Source organism: Pteropus alecto, unplaced genomic scaffold (genome assembly GCF_000325575.1).
Source record: "Pteropus alecto unplaced genomic scaffold, ASM32557v1 scaffold5, whole genome shotgun sequence".
NCBI lineage: Eukaryota > Metazoa > Chordata > Mammalia > Chiroptera > Pteropodidae > Pteropus > Pteropus alecto.
In genome coordinates, this window is record NW_006441953.1 from 31888091 (window position 1) to 31914680 (window position 26590).

The window sequence follows — 26590 nt, forward strand, 5'->3', positions numbered from 1 at the left end:
CCCGGGAGAGGCCGGTGGGCGGGGCTCCGGGGCGTGGTCTCGGTGGGCGGGGCCTCCAGGGACGTGGGCCGGGCTCAAGAGAAAGCCTCGGGACTTGGTCTACGGATGGGGCGGAGCCTCCGGAGGCGGGGCCTCTAGGGGGCGTGGCATCCAGAAGACGAGGGTAGAAAAGATCGAGGGGCGGGGCCTTGACTTAAGGGGCGGTGTTTCGGGGGCAGCTCTGGAGGGGCGGGGACTCCAGAGCAGGGGGCGGGACTTCCGCTGCCCGAGCCGCGACAGCTGATCCAGTTCCCCCTGTGGGGGAGCCCTGCGGCCCCCTGCTGTCTCCCTATCCTCGGATCCCCTCACATCCTTTGCCTCAGGCCCCCTCCCGATACCCGGGCCGGGTTCCCTCCGCACTGTCGCCTGGTGGCCTCCGGACCACCCCCGGGTCCCCTCCAGCTACCCACGCCGGGGCCGCCCCGCCCCGCCCCTCCTCCCGACTGCCTTCCGCTGACTGATGCTCATCAAGACCGCATTCCACGGGATATCGTTTTCTTTTTAATGGAGGAGAGCGGATGGGAAGTGCGGTGTCCCACTAGTCCTCCAACAGGTGGCGAGGCCAGGCAGGCAGTGCCCAGCATGAGCCCCGATGGGGGATCCCAGTGGCCTGCTCCCATCCTTCTGCCTCTGTCCCCAAGAGACTCCGCCTCCAGATGTCTCCCCGCCACCCTCCCCCACCCCGCAGTCCCTATTTCTTTGGAAATCTGTGCCTTTTGTCCCAGTGACCTGCAGTCCAATGAGCATTTACTGTACGATCTAAGTGTAGAAAAAATCAAGTCCAGGAATCCTGACTAGCTGGGCCCTGGCTTTCAATTATACAGCCAGCACCCAACCCTGGCTGGAGCCTCCTGGACTGTATGTTAAATCGTGACAAATCCAGCAGCCATCAGACTCCAGCCCCTCCACTGACCAAGACAATCGGAAACTCCGTTATGCTCCAGTGCTCTCGAAATAAAAGCGAGGGCAATTTTTTTCATTACCTAGAATATTGTCAGTGTGCATCTCCCTCTGGTATTTGCAAATAAAATGCCTCGACAGCATTACAGAATGTGGGCCTGGCAGTGGTAGCTGAGCAGTCCCCCACTCTGCTGAGTAGCAGGCAGGGAGTGGTAACAGGCTGCGCGGCCACTGTCTCCACAACAGCATCACTAGACTGAACGTTTGTGTCTCCCTGAAAATTTATGTATTGACCTCTAAACTCCCCGCATGGTGGTATTTGGAAGCAGGGCCTTTGGGAGGTGATGAGGTCAGGAGGGTGGGGCCCCTTGCGCTTATCAAAGGGGATCAGTGCGCATATAAAAGAGACCACACAGCTCCTTTGTCCCTTCCACCAGGCGAGGTGGCAATGAGAAGACACTGTCTATGAATCAGCAAGTGGGCTCTCACCAGACGCCGAAGCTGCTGGCGATGTGATCTCTGACTTCCGGCCTCCGGAACCGTGAGCAATTAGTTCGTGTCGTCTAAGCCCCGCCCCGTCTGTGACATTCTGCTACAGTACCTGGATGGACGGAGACAAGCACCCAAGTCCACCCCTGCTGCACACAGTGTGGCGTCAGGAGAGCAGAGCCCACGCCTCTGTTCGTGCTGCCCCCTGGAACTTTCTCTAGCCTTGTCCCAGCCGCCCCTCAGGACTCCGTTTCCAGCCTCTTCTCCTTTCCTCTCCGGTGCTGGGTCCTCTGCCCGCTCCTCCTTGCTCCTTCTCTCCTGCCTTCTTTCCCACTCGCTGCCCCGGGGCCTTGGTGCAGCCTCTGTCTGTCGTCTTCCTCCTCTGAGTGTGTCACCTGCTTCGCTTGACTTCAAGGATACCACTCTCTCGCTCCCTCCCCGCCCCTCCCTCCCTCCCTGTGTCCTTGTCGGCAGCTCTCCATTAGGTCTTGTGTTAATACTTCTGTCCCAGGAGGAAACACATGGCATTCTCAGATGGGGAAACTCGAGAAGGGTTCAGCAAAGCCCCGACCTACAGGGACCAGGACAGAAATAGCAGGGAGGGGACCAGGCACCTTCTCTGGGGCTGAGGGCAGAGGCAGCCAGGAGAAAGGGAGAGAGGGCACACACATCCCTCCAGTGTCCACTCCCGCTGCCACGTGGACGTCACCAGGTCAGCTTTCCCAGCCGCTGCCCTACCTCAAAGGGATACTGCGCACCCTCCACCTCAGCCGGCGCCTGCCTGCTGTACCTGCTCTGCACCTCGCCTCTCCAGCACCCTGCTTCAGCCGGAGGCCCCCAACACCTTGCCCACTCCGGCCGGCCCCCAACCTGAGTCATTCCCTCGCTGGCCAGCACGGAGTCGAGGCCTGGCGTCAGGCTATGCCGGGGTCCACCCCGCACCCTCGAGGCAAGTGCGCTTGTGTCCGCCCATTTTACAGACAGAGATGGAGGCCTGAGCAGGGGCCTGCAGCAGCTCGCCACTAAGCGGCGGAGCTTAGATTTAACTCCCCAAGCTTGACGCAGCTCCATGGCGCCCGCTTCTCCCACGCCCCGGACCACCATGCGGAAGGGCCTCCCGCACCCAGCGCCTCCTGGCTCGTGGGCAGACACTGCCAGCTCCTCCCCCCAGCCTGTGTTTGCTGTGCATCCTTGCGCAGCACCCCCTGTGGCCCCACTGTCTGATTTCTGAGGCTCCAGGCTCCCCTCCATGGAGCCCCTTTCTGCCTTCCAGGAGTTGAGGGAACGGGACCTTGGGGCCTTGCAGCCAGGCACCCTCAGTGCCAGCTGGAAATGAGGCCGGATCAGAGCGGTCCAGCTTCCAGCCTGCGGCCCGAGGTCCTCTCCCCTTCGCTAGAGTTGGTGCCCTTCCTGCTCCCTGTCCTTGGCACCTGCCCTTGGCAATGACACCTGCTCCACACCTGCCAGCTACCTCCGCACCTGTCAGGGCTCAGCTCAGGTGTCACACAACTCACCAAGGTGGAAAGGAACCCCTCCCGTGCACACACCTGTCACCATCCTGTCACTCTGCAAGGTCAAGGTCACATCTGTCTCATGCATCCACACTCTGGAGCTCCTAGACAGGAAGTACCATGACTGACCATCAGACACTTTGGAGTGCCCACCTGTTCCAGACAAATGCCAGGCTTGGGGCCACAATGCCCAGGGCTCCAGGAGCTCCCGGTGGACCAGCGCAGCCGGTGCAATGGCCCGCGGATGGCCAGCCAGCAGAGAGGCCCGCGGGATCACTGGGGAAGGGTTTGGGAACCATGCCTGGAAGACTGGGCAGCTTTGTGTTTTGGGAGAAGCCCTTGACTGCATGGAGGGGAGGGACCAAAGAGAGGGCCGGGGGAGTGACTCTGGCGGGCAGTGACAGTGACCGACCTCAAAGAAAGACCGCACCCTGGGGAAGGAGCGGAAGTGGATTTGAGAGGCTGGAGTCGGTGGCATGGGCAGGGGAGGGGTGAGGGGTGAGGGTCCGCAACGTGGACTAAGGGGGCCACAGGACCTGACAAGGGCAAGGTCCTTGGGGAACCAGGGGACTCAGGGACTTGGGTGTGGACCGAGGGCCCCACCCAGGCCCTGCTCATGCCCCAGCCCCACCCACGTGCTCCAGCGTCAGGCTCCCCCTCGGGAGACCCTCGACTAGGGGCCCCAAACATCTCCCAGCCGCACGGCAGCGCCCTGTGCTTTAGAACACGCTGGGGGCAGTGAACAGACGAAGTAGCGAATGGAGCATAATGGCCTTTCCGACCAGAACACATAAAACTAATGAACCGGAGCATGTGGTCACTAGACAGAACTCAGGTTACTCAGGGACACTGTCACCAAACAGAATAGACCTTAATCAAGTGGACCATGCTGTCACAGAACGGAACACCCAGCCAGCACCTGCCGTTTCTACATGGAACACACTTGATTTTTCCTGGGGCCCCGAGAGGGCTCACGACAGGCCGCTGGGAGCCCAGGGACGGGGAGGTCCCACGGGCAGGTTCGCAGGGCAGGAGAGGACGTCCCCTGCCCTCTGGTGAAGACCCGACCTAGAAACGTGTCTGCAGCTCACAGTACCTAAGTGAGCCGTGCCGGCTCGTGCCGAGAAAGCCTCTCTGGGGGCATCTGTTAGGGCGGTGCCTGTCCCCCCCAGGAAATAAACACGAAACTCATCAGAAAGCTCACCTGGGACCCAGAGACCACTCAGAGCTGCCCTTCTGAGCTCCACGCCCCGGGGGAGACAGGTGGGTGTGCAGGGACCAGAAGGCCACCTCTCAGAAGAGCCGTAAGCATCGGCCGGGGCAGCCAGCCTCACGGCATGGGTGTGGTCAGCATCGCGCCCGCTGTCAGATGAGGAAACAGACTCGGGGGGTAAAGGTGCCCCCGCCCCCCAGCATGCTCAGGCCACGACCAGGGTCTGTGTGCGTCTGGGTGACGGTGCAGGCCGGACCAGGCCCTGGGCCCGCTTACCCACTGGAGGACAGAGGATGATTTGGTGAGGGATACTTTGGGGTGTCCTGCCAGCATGGGGGGTGAGGTGCTGCCTCCTCTGTGTCCAGGCGTCACTCTCTGTGCCCTGCAGAGGGGCACTGGGGACCCAGGTGCATCCCAGGCAGCTGAGCCCATCCCACGTCCTGAGTTTGTGGACACGAGGGATGACTGGATTCCCATGGACCATACATGGGACCAGCATCATTGTCCTGGCACCTGGCACCTCAAGAAGCAGAGGGCCCACAGCAAGGACAGGGGTGGACCCCAGTTCCTCAAGGCTGAGGAAGGAGGCAGGGTCCTCCCCACACACCAAGGACCCAAGAAAGCACCTGCAGAGGGATGACAGCCCCCCAGGCCCCGGATGCAGGAAGCCAGCTTCCCTGTCTTGGGTCACAGAAGGTCGTCCTTGGCCCCTCGGTCCTTGTATTCCACCTACAGGGCTCAGAAATGGGGCTCCTGACTGGGGTGCAGCGTGGAGTGGGGAGCGGGACTCACCCCCAGCCCCGAGCAGGCCCAGGCAGGGGAGGGACAGGAGGACTGGACTTGAAACCAGTGCGGAGCTCTGGTCAACATCTCGGACTCGAGTGTGGATTGGGGCTAATTCTGAACAGACACTGGATTTGCTGCCTCTCACGTAACAGCGAGCGAAAGGCCCAGCGGCCGGCCAGAAAGCTCTCGAGGGGGGAAAGTCTGCCCCACGGCGTCGGCTGGGGCGGGAAAGAGGCAGAAAACAAAGACAGCTACATTTCAGTTACATCGCGAGACACACTTTCCAACGCACCGAAATGCACAGGGATAGATGTTCCAGACGGCAGGGTGAAAAGTGTCACCTGTCCTTTTTGGAGGGACCCGCTGTCCTGTTTGCCTGGGGCCCCCGGGTTGCAGCATGAGAAGCCCTGCACCCCCGGATCCTCAGGCTCGGGCAAGCTGGGACGGCTGGTCGCCGACCTCCGACGGACTTCACGAATAAGCAGAGACACCCCAGGCTGGACGAAGACAGCACCTTTCACACCTGAAGGAATCCAGCCTCCTCCTCACCTTTCCCAGGTGGTCTCCTTTGGGTGCCATGTCCCCAGGTGACACCGCCGGGGCCATCGGGCCCAGGCCAGCGCTGGCAGGGGCCGTCCGGACGCCGACACTATTTGCAGTGAAACTCCCGTCCCCTCCCGAGAAGTAACAGAGAATCTACCAGGCCGTGCTTGGTGCCCTGGTGCTCCGGGGAGATCCGGCATTTTCCTGAGTGTCACCCTCACCCCCTGCAGACCCTGTCACAGGGGGACCCGCGGGGTCTCTCTGAGGAGCTGGACGGGGCCCCGCCCCAGGCCAGGCAGTGTCCACCCAGGGAGAGGTGCAGAAAACCTACTTTCTTCTCCAGTTTAAGACAATGTATTTAACTTTTTAAACACGAACTAGGCAACCTTGTTTATGTCTTTATCTTTTTTCTTTTATCTTTTTGGTAAGCGTTTTCTAACGTCATTAATGGCCACCGACATAACGCATGACTGGAATAGGGCAAATGTGAAATCAGATTCATTTTCCTCTAAAGACCTCTATTCGATGTGATCTGAGGATATTCTATATTTCATTTAACTCTTCTACTGCAGCTTGAATCTTGTATAAATCGAATCTAATTGCTTCAACGGCATTCGGCTGACACGTTTTGTGTTTCCGAGGATGAGTATAAGGTCAGAGGTGATACATGCTTCATCAAAATGTTGCACCTTTGGGCAGACGCGGACACTATCGAATACAGTCCTCGAATGATTCCGCAGCATGCCATCACGGCTGGCAGCCGCACAGACACGTCGCCCAGTGACACACCCCGTGTCACAGCTGGCGCGAGGACGGCTTTCGGGGTTCTGACCGAAGCGCTGGCTTGTTCGCTTTTTCCTCTGCCCATCTCCAGCGACCATCTTCCGAAGTATTTCAATGAAGGTAAATTTGCTTTATTTCACTTTTGACATTTTCATCAAATCTCACTAAATAAAACGATTTGCGACGTCGGTGTCCGGTCTAACCCCGCACGCACGGCCACGCGAGAGTCACGCGAACGCCCCGCACCGCACCGCAGAGCGGTCCTCGGCCGCCGCGCCGGGCTGGAGCGGAGGCTCTGCCCATTGCCGAGAACCTCTGGAAACAACCGCGAACAGAAAAATGGAGAAAAGCAAGACCGATGGACATCTGCACCGTCCGGAACGTAATAAAGCACGTTCACGCCGCCCGAGGAGAAGGATTTGACAAGTTCATTCATTCGTCTCCTGTCTCCACCGAACAAAGAGAACCTGCGGCAGTCACGCCGCCCGAGGAGGACTTGACAAGTTCATTCATTCGTCTCCTGTCTCCACCGAAGCACTTTGGATGCGGAGCGAAAGGAAGGAAAGAAGGCGGAGCTTCCGCTTCCGGCTGCGGCGTGGGAGGATGCAAACGACTCCCACGGTTACAACAACAGAAACCCAGGAAATAAAATGACTGTACTTTTCTGGGGGGTCAGGGGACCGGGAGATGCAAGGAAACTTTTGGGAACTGAATTCCCGAGCAAGGCGCGCTCGTGACGGACGAGCAGAGTGCGGCGGCAACGTGCGCACCCGGAACGAGTCCAGCCCACGTATCCGCGGGCGGAGGAGCAGGTGGAAGAGGAGGCGGCCGTCTCCTAGGCGACGCGTCACTCAGTCCCTCTGGTCTACCCTCTCCCGCTCAGACTCCAATTTTGCAAAGACGGCGAAGCTAGAAAGCAGAGCAGTGTCACGGCCCACAGCGCTGCGTTTCCAGCGCTGCGGCAGAGTCAGACCCGCGGTGAACCAAATGCCCTCGAACCTGCACTTGGGCTCTCAGCTCAGACGCCGATGGGATAAACAAGGCTGCCGTGGAATGGGCAGTGGAGGGTCGTGCTACACAGAAGCAAACACAGGGTAACCAAGGCTGGGTCCTAGCTTCAGGGGTGACTTGGCTCTTGGAGGAGCCTGAACGATAAGCTCCCCACCGAAATGGAGGGAACGTTCTGTGGGAAATAAGTGGAAAACATGATGCTTTAGTCTCCACTGTTCATGTGCACGCAATGTTTGGAACGGAATAAAAATTACCAGACGCGTGTAAAAGTAGAAAATTTTGACCTTTAGTCAAAAGAAAATACAATAAAAAAAGAAGACCACCCACAGATGATCCGGTAAGTGAAATTAACAGACACGTAATAATCAAAAATATGATGAATATATAGAAGAATTTACAGCTAGAGATGAAAATAATCGAGATGGGATATTTTGGAAGAGAAATGGAAACTCTAAAATCATAAAAGAAATTCTAAAACAAAACTACATCATAATATCTGAAATTTTAAAAAATCTGTATCAGTTAGGTTTTTAGACACTTAGAAAAATTTTCAGTGAACTTTAAGACAGATTAATATGAATCATCCAAACTAAATCACAAAGAGGAAAAACATGATTGAACCAAATGAGACCACCTGTGACCTGTAGAGTCATACGAAGTAATATGACACATGCGTAATTAGAGTCCCAGAAATATAAAATGGGGGAAATATATTTGAAGAAAGAGTTGCCAAAATTTTCTCAAATTTGATTTTCAGAAAAACAATCCACAGTTCCCAAAACTCTACAAACCCCAAGCAGGATAAATACAAAGAAAACACACCCAGGCACAAATTGTTGAAAACAAAAACTAACATCTCCGAAGCAGCCACAAAAATAAAGACACAGGACATACATTAGTATAATAACAAAAGTGGCTGAGTTCTTATCAGAAACAATGACCCAAAGACAAAAGAGCATCTCTGTAAGCCTGGGAGGAAAAACTGTCAACTGAGAATTCTATACCCAGTGAAAATACCTGTGAAAAATGAAGGCAAAACAGAGGGATTCTCAGATAAACAAAAACCGAGTGGATCCACTGCTAGTATAGTCACACGACAAGAAATGCCAAAAGCAGCTCTTTGGGCTGACAGGAAACGACGCCAGGTGAAAACCTGAATCCACGCAAAGGAGTGACAATCACCAGAGACGGTGCGTGTGTGTGGAAATGCGAAAGACTCCATTTTCCCTCGTCTGTATTTCTTTAAAGACAATCGCACATTTAAAGCAAAAAATTAATAATAATGTACTCTGAGGTTTATGACATAAGAACTTGCAAATTATATGCAACGACGGCACAAAAGATGGAAGAAAATGGAATTATACGTTGAAAGATCTTTACATTATACGTGAAGTAGTATAATATGATTTCGAAGTAGACTGAAGTAAATGAAGGGTACAGACTGGATCCCTCGAACAAACTCTGGAAAATAGTACAGAGAGTATCACAGCTAAAGACCCAGTTAAATCACTTCATTCAAAAGAAGGCAGGAAAGGAGAAACAAAAGAATGAAGAACAAATAGAAAACAATTAGCAAGATTATAGGTGGACTTGAACCTAACTATATTGATAATTACATTACCTATAAGTGGGCTAAACACTCCCATAAAACACAGGGCATGGCATACTGGATTTTAAAAAAACCTGCTATATTTCCTTGACAGAGACACACTTTCAATATAAAAATATATTTAGATCGAAAGTAGAAGGATTTCAAAAAAAAGAAGCACCATGAAAAATGACTGTAAGAAAAACGCTGGGGCTGTATCTTCAAACACGGGAAGCAAAACTTACGAGAACTAAAAGGAAACAAAACATACCCACAAAACCACACTTGTAGCTAAATAGTTTACCATTTTTCTATCATAAACTGATGAGAAAACCAGACAAAATAATCAGTGAGCACATAAAAGATTTGAACACCATGAAACAATCTAACCTAATGGATATTTACAGACTACAGCCATCGGCCACGGAATGCAGATTCTTTTCAAGAACGCATGGAACATTGACCAAGATAGAACATATGCTGGGTTATAAAATAAATTTCGTTAATTTTTAAGGATCGAAGTCACATGCCCTTGTGCTGTCTGACAACAACGGAAAGCAAAAAACAGTATCTAGAAAAGTATTCGGCTTTTGACGATTAAGTGACACACATCTAAATAATCCACAGGTTAAAGAAGAAATCGCAAGGGAAATTTTAAAAAATATTTTTAACCGAATGGTAAAGAAAACGTAACATACCAAAATTTATGGTAGATAGCTGAAGTTCTTATAGAGATAAATGTGTCATTTTAAATACTCATATTAGGAAAGATGGTTTGAAATGAATGATCTCAATCTCTGTACTAAGAAGCTTGAAAAGAAAGAGCAAATTAAACCTAAAGTAAATAGAAGGAAGGAAGGAAATAATAAAAATAAGAAAATTAATGAAATAGAGAACAGCTAAACCACGGGAATAAATAAAGACCCAAGAGAGCCAAAATTTGGTTTTTCAAAAAGAGGAATAAAATTTATCAATCCTTAGTAAGACTAATGAAAAATAGAGGGAAAGCACAAACTACCTACATCGGGAACGTCGTTTCAGAGACCACAGATATTTCAAGGAGACCGAAATAACAGTGTGAACAAGTTTATCACTACGAATTTGACGGCTTCCATAAAACAGAAAAATTCCTTTGAAAATGCAACAAAAATTACACAAGAATACACAGAAAGTTTGAAGAGCCATATATCGGTTAAAGAAATTGAATTGATAATTAAGAGCCTTTAATGGGAAGTGTGCCGATGTCTACAATTTACATAGGAATGCATCAAAAAGATGGAGTGAATAAATAGATTAACATCTGATAAGGAAAGCACAACAAAATGTTAACCTAGGAAATGGACATGACTGTTCATTATACAATTCTATTTTTCTGAGTGGCTGAAATTTTTCATAACACATTTTTAGGGGAAATGTTAGCATTTTCTATAAAGAAAGTTACGCACAAATAAACCCCTAGGACTATATGGTATTGGAATGAATCGGCATTTAAAGAAGAAATAGCACCATTCTTCCACGGACTTTTTCAGAAAATAGAGAAAGATGGACCACTCTTGAACTCACTTCCTGAGGCACATAAATCTGATATCGAAACCTGATAAAGAAGGACATCATGAGAAAAAGAAATTACAGCTCCACGGTCTCACGAACATGGGTGCGAAAATCCTTAGCAAGATATCAGTAAATGAGTAACGGCATGAATACAGTTCATCCCAGGAAAGCGACATTGGTTTAACGTTTGAAAAGCAGTCCTTGTAATTCACGACGTTAACAAAATAAAGGAGAAAAACCTTGTAATTATCTCGATAAACGCAGAGAACTCATCTGTCAAAAATTCAATACCCCTTAATGATTAAAAACTCAAGACAAACAAAAAATAGAAGCGAACTTCCTCAGTTTGCTAGAGCATCCTCAAAGCTGGCACGGCTCACACCACACGCACCGGTGGAAGACTGTATGCTCCCCTGACTCAGGAATAAAGCAGTAAGGCCACTCTTAGCGCTACTTTCCACATCGTGCTGGAGGCTCTAGCCGGAGGAATAAAGCAAGAAAAGGAAATAAAAGGCATCCAGATTAGAAAACCAGAACTCGAGTGACCTTTTTCACGGAAAACGGAATTGTGAGCAGAGTCCTGAGGAATTTATTTAAAAGGCTGTTAGACAAATGAGTGACTTCTAGGGTTGCAGGCCAGATACACACGCCGGTTGTATTTCTATGTACTATCAATGAACAGTGGGAAAATTAAGACACTGAGGAGTAAATTTAATAAAGAATGTGCTAGACTTCTCCAAAGAGAGGGCTGTACCGGGTTCATAAACTGCGAGACCCGGTATTGATTGGCAACGTATCAATTCTCTTCCAGCTGATCTCCAGACGAGTGCCATCTTGATCAAAGTTTCAGCAGGCTTTTGGGGTATAAACCGAGAAGCCGATTTAAAATTTGGAAACGCAAAAGATGTGGAATAACCCAAACGATTTTGGGGAAGACCAGCTGGAAGCACCCTTTCTGACCTCAAGACTTTCTGTAAAGCTCAGTGGTCGAGGTCATGTGGACACGCAGGCAGACCAGTGGCACCGCATGGAGCCTGGAAGGAGACCCACTCCGTTTCTGTGGACTGATTTTCGACAAAGGCACGAGAAAGAGTCTGTGGGGGACCGGAAGACTCTCAACAAATGGAGCTGGGGTAACCGGATAATCGTGGGGGGAAGAAAAGAAGCTGATCGCTAACTCACGTCACATACAATAATGAATCTGAGACGGATCAAAGACCCAAACGTGGTCATAGCTTCTAGAATATGATGTGAGAAAACAGCTTCATGATATTGGTGAAGATTTCTTAGAACACAAAAAGCCCTAATCATAAAAAAAAAAAAAAAAATTAATTTTGATTTTCTCAAAAGCAAAATCTTTGCCCACCCACGGACACTATGACCTTCCATGCTGGCTTCACAGCTGTGGACGGACCCACTGTCCCTCCACTTCGAACAACTGAAAAATGAGAAACAACAGCTTTGGGACATTGGCCTGTAATTCTGAGACCGGATGGGAGCAACGTGAGCCTTGGGACCCGCCGGCTCTCTGCCTGGGCCCACCTCTGACTGGCAGGCCCGCTCGGCGGAAGCCTGCTGTGGCCCAGGCCGTGACAGCTGGGTGGGTGGGCACCGGGCCGGCTGGAAGTTCAGGTCCAAGAATGAAGGCTGGGGCCCAGGCAGCCCCGGAGCCAGCAGGCTGCAGCTTAGGTGAAATGCACTGAACTCGGGGTCCCAAGTCTGGGATGTAGGCCGCGCTCCACCTGACGGGATGAGTCCCATCGCCCCCAAATCTCACTTTCCCACCTTACGGTGGCTGCGGAGTGTTGGGCCGGGCCCTGCTTGGCGGGCAGCCTGGCACCCCCGCCCCTGACCCGAGCCTGGGCTCCGGGCTCCGGGCCCGTTGCTATTCTTGGCTGTAACTTAAGCAGCTGCCCATTAAAATTCCATTAGTTTCGGAGGTTTGAGCTGCAGTTGATATTTCTCATTATTCTGAAATTAAAATTGTCCCTGTAATTTAAGGATAATTGCAGGAGATGCAGCTGGTGCCCCAGGAGCCGCACTGTTCCCAAGCGGAACTTGGAAAGTCTCTTGAAAGTTCTCGGAACAGGAAAAGACAGAGGCGTTTTGGCAAACAAGGAGGCGAGGGGTCGGACACGCAGCTGAGATCGAAATGTCAGCACAATGAGCCGTCTCCGACCTGGGCAGCCCCGCTGGGAGAGGAGCTGAGCGGGGCCACTGTGCGCCCCGCAGCAGGCGGGCGGAGCGAGCCGGGAGCCCTCAAGATCCCCCCACACCCAGCGGCCCTCCGCGCCCCCCTTCTCCTGACTTGGGGCTCACGTGCATGTGTGCTGCATGGGGCCCTGCCCTCCCTAAGGGCCCCTTCCCCTGATGGGTCCTGACCACCCCACCGCAGCCCGCCCGGAGGTGAAGGTCAGACCCAGCCCCGCCCCTGGGGTGAAGGTCAGACCCGGCCCCGCCCCTGGGGTGAAGGTCAGACCCGGCCCCACCCCTGGGGTGAAGGTCAGACCCGGCCCCGCCCCCCAAGCCTGGGGGCCCCGGTCCACTCGCTCCCTCACAGCACGGAGTCCGTGTCGCTGTCCCTCGTGCTGGTGGCTCCTCGAGGGCAGGACTGTGTCAGACCTAACAGTGTCCCAGAGGTCAGAGATGGCCAGGAGGGTGCCCACACCGGTGCCCAGTGGAGCTTTGGGAAATAACAACAGACGGGCGGGCCCTGGGGCTGGGCGTCCTTTAGACTCTGGCGCCTGGGGGGCAGCCCTGCACTGCTCCCAGGAGGCCTGCATCATCCTGTGAGGAGGCCACAGGCCAGCGCAGGAGCCTGTCCCCCCAGACGGCAGCCCACCTCCCGCTGCAGGCGGCAGCACCGCCCGAGCCCGTCCTCCTCTGCGAGGCCTTGCTCCAAGCGGCAGGAGGGGGCCAGCTCCCCAGAGTCCCCCAGAATCCCAACGTGCTCGCCGTCTCCCTAACGTGGCCGTCTGGGCCCCTGAGTGGCCTGCCTGCTGAGGGGGACCCAGCGGCAGCCGGACCACACGACTCCCACGACATGATGTGGGTCCCCAGCTTTGGGTCCTCATGACCCCTCTGCCCCACTCCCGTCCCCACTGAGCCGACACACTGCTCCAGGCGCTGGCCTTGCCAGCACCGCCTGCCCTTTCTGGGACAGAATTAAATTCCGTGAAAAGTCGAGTTTGGCCGCGAATAACGGAGGCCGGAGAGAACACCGGCACGGCGTGGGAGCCGACGTCTCGCACCTGACAGGCCGGGCCTGGGCGGCCGCTCCGCAAAGCAGCTGGACCCCGGGGGCTGCTGTCTTCCTGGCTCCGGGCTCCCATCCTCAAGAGAGCCTCACAGGCCCGGAAGGCTGCTGGAGAGCCAGGTATCTCCTCTTTCTCCTGTGTTGCTGGCAGGAACCAGGAGAAAGTAGGAAATGGTCAAACGAAAAAACAAACAAAAAACCCCACATACCTACCTGTCCCTTTTATGGAGTTTTCTCAGAATTTGCCCCCAACTTCTGATATGTCACTTGTCACCATAAACTGAAAAGGACATTTGGTCCAGTGTTAGCTGGAACACTGCTGCCCAGAAGGAAAGAGGCATTTGTTACTAAGGGAAAAAAGAATGAACATCGCCGGGCCTTGAGCAGGTTCCGTCATGAGGGAGGAGCTTTGATATGCGGCCATTACTGTAGCAGAGAAAGATCTGAATCACCCTGGACACGAGACATCCGAGAATTGGATGAATGAATTCTGGCCCGGCCTTGGGTCCCTGAGGGCGGGGTCCAGCATCTGAACCTGGGCAGGTGTCGAAAAAAAAAGGCCATGGAATGAGTCCCCCCAAAATAGTTTCTACGGCCGGTAATACTGCAGCAAACCAACCGGGACCTGCTGGGAACCCTCTCTCTCCCGCTGCTACCCACCCGCGCGCCAACATGTGATGGCCCCAACTGTCCACACCCTAGTCGTCCACTCCCCTAGCCGTCCACACCCCTAATTGTCTACACCCTAGCTGTCTACACCCCTAGCCGTCCGCATCCCTAGCCATCCACATCTCTAACCATCCGTGACCTTCAGAGCATCATGGCCTCTCCTTCGCTTCTGCCTCCCGAGTCGCACATGACTTCACCTTTGACCCCGTCTAGGAATTCGGGAAACACGGCTCCAGCCTACACAGTATCAACAGGAGACTCCAGCACACACCGTGGTAGAGGCAGCTCCTGCCAGAGAAGGGAGAGCGGAGGCTCTGGGGGCAGAGGCTGGGGGTGCACATGGAAGGGGAGGCCGGGCACGCACGCGGGGGTCCCGTGCCGCCTGGCTCTGCGGCTGGGGGAGGAGGTCCACCCCTGCCTGGGAGGGTGGGGCTGCAGGGGCGTGGCACAGACCCCCCGCTGCCTCCCCCCCCCCCCTCCCCGCCCCCACCCGCCTCGCCAGGCTAGGGACACAAGCCCGGCCCCGTGTGAACCCCGGCTCGCAAACAGACGCTCTCGTCCGTCCTACGTGCCGCCACGGGTTTTGCTATCTACCGCACGTCTCAAGGTTTAAAGCCCTTTTGCCACACATTTCGGAAATTTCATTAATCAAATCAGACCGCTTTTCCTTATGAGTTCCCTCACTCAGGTCTCGAACCCCGAGATTGTGCATCCTTCCAAAATCTCCCCCGGGAGCTCCCATTTTTAACATTTAAATCGCTAACCCGCCTGACACCAACCGTGTGGGTAACGAGAGCCGGTCCGGTTTTCCTGCCTGTCGCTCGAGTACGACGACTCAGCCCCACACGCGGGCGCTGCGGTCGCTCTGCCCCACGCCAGGGCCCCAGGAGCTGGGCGAGTCCTGTATCTCTGCCACATCCCCACGGCCTGTCCCCGTGGCCATTCCGTGCGGCCCCCAGTGCTTTGGTTAATCACACTTCTGCACCCGGCAGACCTGTTCTTTAAAATGAACAAAGTGGGCCTGTCCCCCCGAGAAAAGCAACTGATGGAATTTGTGATCGACAATAAAATTCAGGCTTTCACACAAAAATCAGAATTCTGAGAAGCCCGCATCTGCCACCGTGAGCTTGGCAACTTCCCGAAGACCTTTCTCTGCGGGGGCTGACGGTGGTCCTAACAGAAGCCATCTTTTGATGCCATTTAATGAACTGCATCAACATTTAGAGGATCCGCGTGACTTTCTGAACCAGTGTTTTCCAAGTGCCCGACAGGCAATGTCACGAAAGCAGGACGGGCAGGTGGGGGAGACGTGGGAGACGCGCCGGTGGCTCTAATGAGACAAAGTGTAAGAGCCCTGACGTGGGTTCCCTTGTCTCAGCTTCCACTTCTCGAGGCTCCGCCCACTCTGACGCTCCCGGCTGCGTGTGAAAATGACGAGCAGGTCCCCAGTGCTCCCTGGGGCGGGGTGTGTCTTCCCGGTTTATCGGCCTTGGGCCTTTCGCCACACTAATAAATGATGACATTTATTTTGGAGCTTTCAGGAGTATGCTAAATTTCTCTACAAAGTCAGGTGTTTTAGATTCCTCAGTAAAATTGAATAGTTTTCTTCATGTCGATCTTACGCCTTCCTGGTCAAGTTCACTCCTCGACAGCCGACCGTCTTCCATCATGACTGCAAATGCAGTATTTTTCCATCCTCATATTTAACAGATTTAAGGTTTAAGAGCTCTTGGGTTTCGGTACATTTGGTTTTCTGAGTATACAAAAATATTACCTGAAAATAAAGGCAGTTTTCATTCCTCGCTCATCTCGTAGGCTGCCTTACTTCACCCCCCTTAGTGCATTAGCTGGAACTGGCAAAACGACATCAAATAATAATGACGAGACCAAGCCCCTTAGCCTGCTGCCCCATTTTAGTTTTCAGAGTTCAGGTGTAGTCCTCTGCATCCTATCAAATATTTTAGCATTTACTGATACAGCCGACTTTTCCTCCTTAATGGAGGGATAACTCAGAAGAAACGGGACACGGACACCATTTGTGAAGGCCGTAAACTCCCTGCCTGACCAGGTGATTCTGACACTCACCAAGGACAGGGCGGGCTGGGCCACTCCCCTAAGACAAAGAGAGTGCACAGACCCAGCTCTCAGACAGCAGCGAGAAAACAGTCCAAACTACCTCTAACAGCAGCGAGAAATGCCACATAACATTGCAACCCATACCTTGCGGATACTGTTACCCTAAAACCTCAGGGCCCTGATTCTGGAACGCAAAGATGGTGAAGGTGAAAACCTGCCGCATAACTTAGAACCTCCATCTGTCACCTCCTGGGGAACCTTCCGGGTGTGACACCCTGGTGGGCCACATGCACGATCACCCTCTCAGGCCAGCCCAGCAGGGGCCCCATGTTCGCTAAACAAATGAGTTCTTTGGGGGCGCCCTAAGAGGCGGACGGGCACCTGCACTGGAGCCCAGCCAGGTGAGCCTCTGAAACTCAGGCCTTCCACACGAGCCACCCCCGGCTCCCCATCTTTGTGGCGGGGTGCTGCAGCCGACGTGAGCATTCCTTGCCACCTCCGGGCTTGGCGACATCACATCGGTAGCTGACACTGGCCTTGGTGAGGATACCCACAACACGAACACGGTCAAGGCCACACATCAGGGCTCCAGCCACCACTGCAGGGCGTGGTAACCGCTCCCCAGACACATTGCTGCCCTCAGCCCCAAAGTTGGGGGTCTGCATCCATGGCGGTCTTCCTGAGGGGGTTCCCCAAGTGGCTGGGAGGGGTCCTGCCCGCCTGGCTGTGCCTCTGGCCTCTCTGGGTGACCACTGCCTAGCTGGACTCAGGGCCACTGGAGTGTCAGAGGAGCTGGCGCTGTCACACCAGGATGACATGGCAGCCTCCTGGCAGGCCCCTCCTCCACGTCCCCCAGCGGCTGGCCGGCCCACCTACAGCCAGAGGGGACTGCTCCAGACCACGAGTCAGGTCACGTCACTCGCCACTAACCCGCCCACTGTGTCGTCTCAGGAACCACTGCGTGGGCAGCAAAATGCTAATCTGGGGGAGAGGCTGCTCCCCTGCCAGCCTCTGCTGCAGCCAGTGACCGAAAGCCCGCGGAGCCAAGGAGCCACTGGAGGAATCCGTGGAGGAGCTTCTAGAAAGCTTTGTCGCTGGCCAAGGAGCAGAGGCAGCAGGTGAGCTTGTCCTGCAGCTCCGGCCGCCCCGCACCCGCTCCCCTCCGCCCGGGCCCTCCTCAGCCCACAGGCCCTTCCCTGCCAGCACCGTCACGGCCCGCTGGCTGTTCACCTCTCTGTTCAGGTGCCTCTCCCCGTGGGGCCTGAGCTCTGAGAGGACAGGCCTTGTCTCGCCACCACGACCCCTGGGCCCAGAAGGTCGAAGGGGGCGGCACACGTGAGCCGCGTCGCCTTTATTACTGTTAGCACTGAGGAGGCCACGTGACACCCGATGTTCCAGGGACTGGAACACGAAGGTGCTGGGAACGGCTCACCATGCCCGGATGTGCCTGGGTGTCAGGAGCTGCGCCAGGGCAGACCGGGGCCCTGGGAGCCTCTGCGGGGCGCCCGCCGCGGACCCGTCGGCACTGGCTTTCGTTTCTGGACCAGCCCAAGCGGGCACACCCCTCCGGGCCCGGGACGCACGCTCCCTTCCGGCGGGGAGGAACCACACGTGTGACACCAGAGGCCATCTCGAGGATCCTCGACATGACTCCGGTGGAGAGTGGATTCTGGCACGTTCTTCCTGGGGGAACCAGCCCGGAGTCCCTGGCCTTGTGTCCGAGGAGGGCTTTCATGCTGGATGTGGGACCTCAGGGTCTCCCGGGGCTGTGGGGTCCTCGAAAGGGCCCTGGCGCAAAGTCCCGACCGCGAGCGCCCTCCGGGGCGGCCTGGCCCGGGCGCGGGGCGCCTAGGCGCTGGACTTGGCGATGATGCGCTCCAGCAGGCTCATCATGCGCTCCTGCAGCTGCAGGCTCTGCACCTGCAGGATGTTCTGCTGGTCCAGCACGCGCCGCACCTCCCGGCACGTCTCCTCCATGGCGCGGCTCAGCCGGCGCTGCTCCTCCAGCATGGCCTCCAGCAGCCGCAGCTTCTTCTTCTGCAGGTGGCAGCTCTGCACCTTGCGCTTCTTCACGGGCCGCTCGTCCGACCTGGGGGGGGGACAGCGCTGGTGAGAGAGCGGCTGGCCACGGAGCCGGGGGCCGGGGGGCTCCGCCGCTCGCTCAGGGCCCCATCGTCCACGTGCGTAGGGGGCCGCAGGCAAAGGGGGCTGCAGCGCCGCATCCGCCAGGACCCAACGACCCAGGTCACACGCATGCAAGCCCTTGCAGTCTGGGGGTAGGAAACCCGTCAGGACAGCACCCCTGAACCCACTCAGCGGGGAGGGCAGGGTGGCGCAGGCCCAGTGGGCACTCAGGGGAGAGCGGGGGATGGCCGGGGGGAGGGTGCTGGGCAGTGTGGCACCCCTGGGAAGCCAGGGACCGCCAGTCCCGGCCAGCCCTGGACGGATGGGGAACTGTGGTCCCAGAAGGACGGGTCTGGGGCCTGGGCCCCCTTCCTTTCCCGCCCACGTGGACTTGCGGGGGGCAGCAGGAGGACCCGTACCCAGGGGCAGGCGGTGAAGGCAGCCCAGGCCCGCAGCTCCCCGGGGCCTCTGCTGTCGGGCGTTGACAACCCCTGGTCTAACCGGCCCCTGCTGGTGGGCAGGGAGCCGTCCCACCCCACCAGACCCCCAGGCCCTGCCCGTCTCCCAGTCAGGGCTATCTGCTTCTCAGCACAACGGTGACGCGGGCCACCTCCGGGGTGGGGAGCGGAGCTCTGGGTCCCACGTCCCAGCCTGGTGCAATGCCGGGGACAGCTGTGGGCCTGGGAAGTGGGCTCTGTCCACGGAGACGACTGGCCGCAGGTGGCAGGCTGCCCTGCTGCGCCGGCCTGGCTGTCGGCAAAGGCGCTGGTGACTGGGGGCTTTGCTGAGAAGCCCCCAGGGGAGGGGCGCTGGGCAAGCTGACGAGCAGCCCCAACATCGAGGCGTCAGGACGTGGGGGCCCCCAGAGAGGCCTCCTCACTCCGCCCCATCTGACAGACTTGAAGACCAGGATTCGGGGCAGAAGCTGGGCCAGGGCTCAAATCCACACTCTCTCTCCAGCCGGCCAACTCCTGTTCGCTCTTGAGAGCCCACTCAAATGTCCCCTCCTCCGCTTGCCCTGCCCCACACTGTAGGGCTGAGTCTCCTGCGTGCCTGTATGTGGGCAGCTTGAGGGTAGGGACATGTGGGAGGAAGCATGTGATGGACGGCACAGGGGACGGTCACACTCACTGTGGCTGGGTTACGAGGACACTCAGGAGGCTCAGCCCACACCTCCTCCCTGGTATTGAGAAGACCAGCCAGCCTGGCGAGGGCAGGGAGAATGGGGACCCTAGGGTGGGGTCTGCCCAGCGGGGAAGGGGGAGCCTGGAAGCCAAAGGCTGAAGGGCAGGCGGGGGGGGGAGCACACGGTTGGGTGTCTCCTCTTCCTCCATGAGTTGGGCCTTGTGCCCAGGTCTGTTCTCCCCTGACACCTCCAGCTATTCCTGGAGAAGCTACTGATTTGTCCCCATTTTACGGAGGGAGACCGAGGCCCAGAGAGGTCACGAGCATTCCACACAGCTGAGAAGTGACGGAGCCGGGAGACAAAGCCAGTCTGCGGACAGGACAGCACGCGCTGCAGCCTCCAGCTGCCCCCCTGTCTGAGCCTCCCCGTCACAGGCCTCTCTGTCCCTGGGGCGCTCACACCCCCCTCGCCCTCTGCCGCCTGCGAGGGCTGGCAGGGGCCGCCCCCGGCCGACAGCCACCGCCCTCACTGCTCGAAGCCTCTCGTCTGGGCGGCGGGGGCAGAAGGGGGTCGCACACTACCTGAACATAAGGGACAGTAAGCTGTCGGAGCTGTCGTCCTGGCGGCGGCCTTCGTAGGAGCACTGGTTATACGGTAAGTACAGAGGGGTGGACTTAGCGGACGGCGACAGAGACGCCTCGGTCTGGGACGTGGAGGGCCCCGGCTGCTGGCTGTCCGGCAGTTTGCCATCACAGGACTCGGGGACCTTGGCCAGAATCCTATCAATGGCTAGGTAATAGGGCCAGTCGGGCGGGACGGACTCGCTATCTGTCATGCATTTTAATTTCCTGAAACGAGAGACATAAGAGCCAAGGGTGAGACGCGGCTGCCCCCGCCCGGCCCTCAGGGGGACACGGAGGGACATGGAGCTCCGCGGCCTGCGGGGGGGCCGTGGGGCACGGGCAGGAGCCGCTCTTGGCCAGACAGGCCCCCCCCCAGAAAAATCAGCCAGGCTCCAGGGCCAAGGTGACAATGCACTTAGAAAGAAGTCGGGCTCGGGACCTATGCGGCCTTGGGTGGTAAAAGGCAGCACATGCCCCAGAGGTGAACGGTATCAGGGTCAGGGCCGAGACCTCAGGCGACACCTACTGCTTTTCTCTCGGCTGTGGTTTCTAGAGTCTCTGCAATGAACAAATACTGCTCCTAAATAAGTTAGTCAGCCCTGGTAACATCATGAAACACATCACACACGCATAGGATTATCATGCTATAATAAAATACGCAACACAAACAAAACGTCATCACGTGATAAACATGTTTTTCCACAGAGGATGCCTTGAGGGGCGAGAACCGCTGGGGTTAGATAGAGCACAGGCTTCAGTGTCCAGATCTGAGTCTGTGTCTCGTCCCCACCACTTTGCTGTGTGACCTTGGGCAGGTTCGCTAACCTCTCTGAGCCTCCATTCTCCTATCGGTAAAATGGGGATGATGAAGTGAGCGCCTCACACCGCTGTAGGGAGGGTTTAATAAGACAATGCCCAGTGCCTGACGGACAGCAAGCTGTCCAGGCATCACGCTGGTGAAGGCGCCGGGAGCCGCAGGGCTGGGCCTGACGGGGCACCTTCTCACGCAGCCGGCTACGCCTCGGCCCCCCTCGGACCTCTGGCCAAGCGTCTGCACAGCAGCTCTGCCCCGCTGAGCCCCACACCGGTCCTGCCTCCTGTCTGCCCGCGCATACGGACCCAGGCCAGGCCGTCCTCTGGAGGTGCCGGATGGAGGATGGTGCTGCCTGACAGCTGGGCAGCCCGGCCAGGCCCGGAACGAGGCCACAGGTGTGTATAGGAGGGCGTCCTCTGCCCCGTCAGACCCACTGCTTCCTGAGGCCCAAGGCTTCCCCCAGACCCCAGTCTCAGCCTGTGACCCCCACATTCCTGCCCCATGCTCCTCCCAAACGCAGGGAAGCCTTGGAACTAGAGTGCCCTGTGGCCGGATGGCTCCTGTCTCCTGACGTGGGGTCCCTTACCAAGGCGTGGCCACTGGTCACTGGAAATAATGGGCTGGCCGCCTGAGTCGTCTCCAGTAAAGAGGTACACCCAGATGACGAGGGGGCCTGCAGCGCAGGGAGGCGAGCAAAGGCCACGGCAGGGGCTGACCTTGGGGGCAGCACACATCACAGGAATGGCCTCAGCAGAAAGCCAGGGACCGGTCACATGCAGAAGAGCACGGCTGTTCTGTCTTCCCACCCACAAGGCCACCATCTACCACCCTGAGGGCTGTGCAGACGCTGGGCGTAGGGGTGAGGAGCTGCGCCTGGGCCCACACCCAGCCTCCACCCAGGGCTCCCCTCCAGGCCCCTCCTGTCCTCACTCTGGTCCTGCCCACTGGAGCCAGCCCACCGCCTGGAGAAGAGTAAAGACCTGCCCCAGCACAGGAGGCCCCCGAATTTCAGCAACCGTGCTCCACAGAGCCCAGCCACCCCTTAGCCCCACGACCTTCATATATAAAGAGCTACTGCGAAAAAATAAAAAGCTTCTGCTGTGGGATGCTCTTTAGGGGAACAGATAAACTAACCAGCCAAAGTGTCGGCTGATTAGGGCTGTGCAGCCTTCGGCGAGTCCCTCTCCTAGGCTGGACCTGCTTCTCATGGGGTGAACGGGAGCCGTGGGGAGCCACAGGGTAAAAGGGCTTCGTAAACTGTGAAGTGCCGTACATGTGTGTAGCTCTCACCCCCGGCCCCAGGCTGGAGTGGAAGGCCCCCCCGGAGGGCCGAGCTGTCCGCTCTGATGCACCCTCGGCTCCTGCGGCCTCCTTGGCCTCATCTCCTGCCTCCAGGAATGGAACTGAACTCCTCTCCTGGGACTCAGAAGGCTTTCAGGATAAATAATGAATAAGTGGCCAGAGACCAATCAGAGCCTGTGCATGACCGAGTCAGACGGAGGCTGGTAAACCCGCCCACGGCACCGCCACAGCCCCCTCCTCACCGGGCGTTGAGGGGTGTCTGCAGACAACTCAGCCCTGGTGAGACCAGAAGCCGCGGCTGGGAGCTATGCCAATTCACTAAGTGACTATGATGACTTCTGACCAAGCGGCCTGTTTCTGGTCCAGGCCTGGCTGGGGCCAGGGCTGGAGGTCCGAGATGGGCCTTTGGACAGTGCCAGGCTCTGGACCTGCTCCTCCCCGGGCCACCAAAAGTTAAATGGATGCAAATGGGAAGTGTTTCGGTTGTCAGGGCCCCCAGAGCTGCTGCACGCCTCCAGGCTCCGGCCAGGAGCCACTGGCCAGGTGGGGGTTTGTCTCCCTGCCTGTGAGCGGAGAGGGTCCTCCCTACAGAGTGTGGCTCAAGGTGCCTGAGGCCCAGTCTGCACCCAGCCTGGAGCAGCCACCAGGAGGACCAGGAGGCGGCTGGGGCTGGCATCGGCTGAGACAGGCTAGGCACGTGCCTGGCCTCCCAGGCACTGAGAGGCTCTTGCGGGCAGCCCCAGGCCCAGCCCCACCCTGCCCAGGCCGCCCGCCGGGCCCCGAGCACGAGTGCCGCCCTCCCCCACAGCCCCTAGCTCCTGCTTGACCTCCACGCCAGCAGGCCCCAGCCTGCCAGCGACCTTCACCTTGCCAGTGACCTTCTTACACTGCGACCCTCTGCAGATAGGCTGGGGCCCCACGTGTCCTGAGATCCCAAGCGCACAGGCCACACCCGGCACCCTCCTTGGACACCAGTGCTGCCCAGCCTGGGAGCTCCGTCTTCAGCCCTGATGCAGAGGTTCCCCTCAGGCTGCCAGGGCGGGGAGCGGGGGGCCACCCTGGGATGGGCAGAGACGGTGGGTGCAGGCCTGGGCTGCCACTGCTCCCTTCCGCGAACAAGGCCCTTCGCACGGCGGGGCCCTCCAGGGTGCCCAGAGTTTCCCAGTCAGCCCTAACGACCCCAAGCCCGACCCGAGGTCAGCATGGTGCTGGCTCACAGCCAGCTCAGTGGACACTGAGGTGAGTGGGCGTCGGGCGCAGGTGGGACTCGCAGGCCCGGAGCTGAGCCTCTTTCTCGCCTCGGGCCTCAGGTTCCCTGTCCGTACGGCATCGTCCCACCACCCTGCTGCCTGGAGCCGAGCCTGGAGTGGTGGCCGGCAGTGCCCTGGCTGGGTTGGTGTGTGCGGGTCAAGGGGCAGCTACCTGCGGGGCCCTGGGGGCAGTGAAGGCGCCCTAGGGGCGGCTCGGCAGAAACCGGGGAGCACCGGGGTCAGTCCCAGCCCGGCCCTCGCTGGGCCTCAGGTCCCCATCCCCGCAATGGGGCTGCACGAATGGTTTCCGTGGGCCCCGTGTTGCCCCGTGAGGCTGACCAGAGGGACCGCCCCCTTCCTGCGGGCAACAGCCCCCGCAGCCTGGGCTCGGCCGGCGGGGCCCGCGCGCGTGGGAGGGCAGACAGCCACGTGGCGGGCGTGCATGTGGCGGGCCCGCAGCGCCTACCTGTACTGGAAGGTCATGTTGGTGATCTTGATCTTGATCTCCTCGCCCAGCCGGCGCTCGCCGGTCGTCTCCAGCAGCTTGCTGGCCATCTTCTCGTACACCTTGGCGTTCCGCTTGGTCTGCTTCAGCTCGTCGAAGAACTCCTCCCAGACCAGCACGAGGCCGCGCATCTCGGCGTCCGTCCAGTTGCGGGCCCGCCGGTGCTTCTCCGTCTGAGGAGACACAAGGTAGCCGGGCGCTTCGGCCGCGGCCATGCCGGAGGCACCTGCGGGGTTAAAGGACCACGCTTAGGGAGGCCTGTGCCCGCGGCCTGCACACCGTGGGCGGGAGCCCCGCTCCTGGAAGGCAGCTCCGGCTCAAAATGGGGCCTACATCTGACAGGCAGGAATTTAGTTAAAAGCTTTTAAACGGGAAACGTCATTTTGATGTCACGTTTCCATAGCAACAGAGCAACTGCATAAGCTACAACAACAGAAAGCTTTTAACCGAAAGCGCAGGAATCGGGGCCGCCGTGACGGGCCATCAATATTGCAGCGGGCGGGCTGGGCCCAGAACCCACGGCCCGGGCCCCGGGCCTGCCTCCGCCCCAGCCCGGCCACCGGACTTCAGCAGCCCAGGCCCATGGAGCCAGGCACCTGTGCTGAGCCGGCCCAGGTCCCGAGGGGTGGGGTGCAGGTGGCGGCCCCCACCTCAGCCCAGCCCCGGCTCACACAGGCAGGCAGGGCCCAGAGAGAGGCCGAGATGGGGAGCTGGGGTGGGACAAAGCGCGGACACCAAGAACAGACAGAAACATGGGGAGACAGAGAGGGCAGCGGGGGTGGGAGTGGCAGAGACGGACACAGAGAGGGGACCCCATAAAGGAGCAGACACCCTCATGGACATGCCAACCCGCCTGCCCCCGCCCCGCCCCGCCCCAGTGACGGCCTATGCACCGAGGCCCCGGCAACAGGCTCACGTTTTATGCTGGGAAATACAAATGCGTGAATGGCGGGCGGGGCGAGAGCAGGTCTCCGGCCCGAGCAGACCCCGCTCTGCCCGTCTGCAGGCCCGTCTCCCTCCCTGCAGCTGGGGCTGCTTACTGGCCTGGGTGACACATCCAGCTGAGGAGCCGGGGCGGTTTCCGAGGCCAGAGAGTAGCTGGGAGCAGGTGACATGTGTGTCCCTGTGCCCTGGGCAGCCCCACTGCAGCCCTGACCACCCTGCATCAGCGCCTTCCGTGCCTGGACCTGCCTCCTCCACCTCACCGGGCGGTCCCCCTTCCATCCTCAGCTCCCCGCAGGAAAGCGCATGGCGAAGGTCTGCTGAGTAAAGCAATGAACAGATAAAGGGACTAACCTTAAGTAACACCCCGCTTCCCAGCAGATCGCCCAGACTCTGCCCCTGGACCTACTGGCAAACTCCTACTCGCCCTCCAGAGCCCTGTTCTGACATCACCTCCTCTCCGGTCTTCCTACCTCCTCTTGGTCATTCTTCTCTTTCTCCTTCCTGCCAACTGGACCGACCTGGAGCCAGCCCATTGTACCTTCTCCCTCCCAGCTGTGTGAAGCTGGGTCGAGAGCACTTGCAAACGCGACAGCAACGAGAATCGAGCACTCTGAGCACGGGACGCTGTGCTACGTGCCGTGTTCGTGTTTCCGATCTTGATCTTCACGGCTCGCTTTGGGAGGGAGGCTGGCACTGCTGTCATCCCCATTTTATGGATGAAAAGCTGAAAAAGTGAAGTCACTGAGGGGCTGAGGGGGCAAAGGGCCAGGCCAGGCTTTGAACCCAGGCCGGCTGGCTGGGAGCCGGGTCTGACGATGCTGGCTGGCAGCCTCCCTGGAAGGACACTGCCACCCCTCCTCTGTACCCACGACATAGCCGACGCCCCCTGCCGTGGCCTGAGCAGACACTCCCGCCACCTCCCGGGGACTGGCTGGGGCTCTTCCTCCCACAGTGGGCCTCTGGCAGGGCTTGCCAGGCCCCAGCCGATGTCTCGAGGGGCAGGGGCAGGGGCACAGGTACGACCTCGGGCCCTGGCTGGGCTGGGAAGGTGCCGTGAGATGGCACAACTGTGCGAGCGAAGGTGGGTTTGAGGGCCAGGCTGGGGACGGGCCTCGCCAGCGGGCAGGAGACCAGAGTAGGGAGCCTGTGGGGGCTGCAGAGAGAAAGCGCCACCTAAGGCGTCGGCTTTCCAAAGGTAAATGATAAACCTCGGGCAAGGGGTCCAGCAGCATGAGCCCACTGGACAGGCCCAGGTGGCCGCTTGTGGGCCTGCCTGGCACCCTCAGGGTCCTGGCGGTGGCCTGAACTCAGGGAGATGCCCAGGCTGGGCTGGCAGCTGGGGGGCCCTCCTTCCTGCCCTCAGCACTGGAGGCATAGCAGGGCGGGGTACCAGGGGGCACGTACAGACACTCGGAAGGGGCTCCTGGGTCAAGGGTCGAGGACTGGCCCTGCCATCAGCTCCTGGGGGGCGGCCCATCCCCCCCGG

At 57.8% G+C, this 26590-nt stretch overlaps 1 protein-coding gene across 1 annotated transcript in view; it reads right to left on the bottom strand.

Moving 5' to 3' along the window:
- Positions 1-18092: 18092 nt before the first annotated feature.
- MSANTD1 (Myb/SANT DNA binding domain containing 1) overlaps positions 18093-26590 on the bottom strand; it is a 10949-nt gene continuing 2451 nt past the window's right edge. Inside the window, exons 2-4 of the mRNA XM_006919102.2 lie at positions 24121-24385; positions 20247-20513; positions 18093-18504 (exon numbers count right to left, since the gene is read on the bottom strand). Of these exons, the coding sequence (XP_006919164.2) occupies positions 18264-18504; positions 20247-20513; positions 24121-24385 (773 nt within the window). The 3' untranslated portion in view covers positions 18093-18263. The remainder of the gene's footprint in view (positions 18505-20246; positions 20514-24120; positions 24386-26590) is intronic.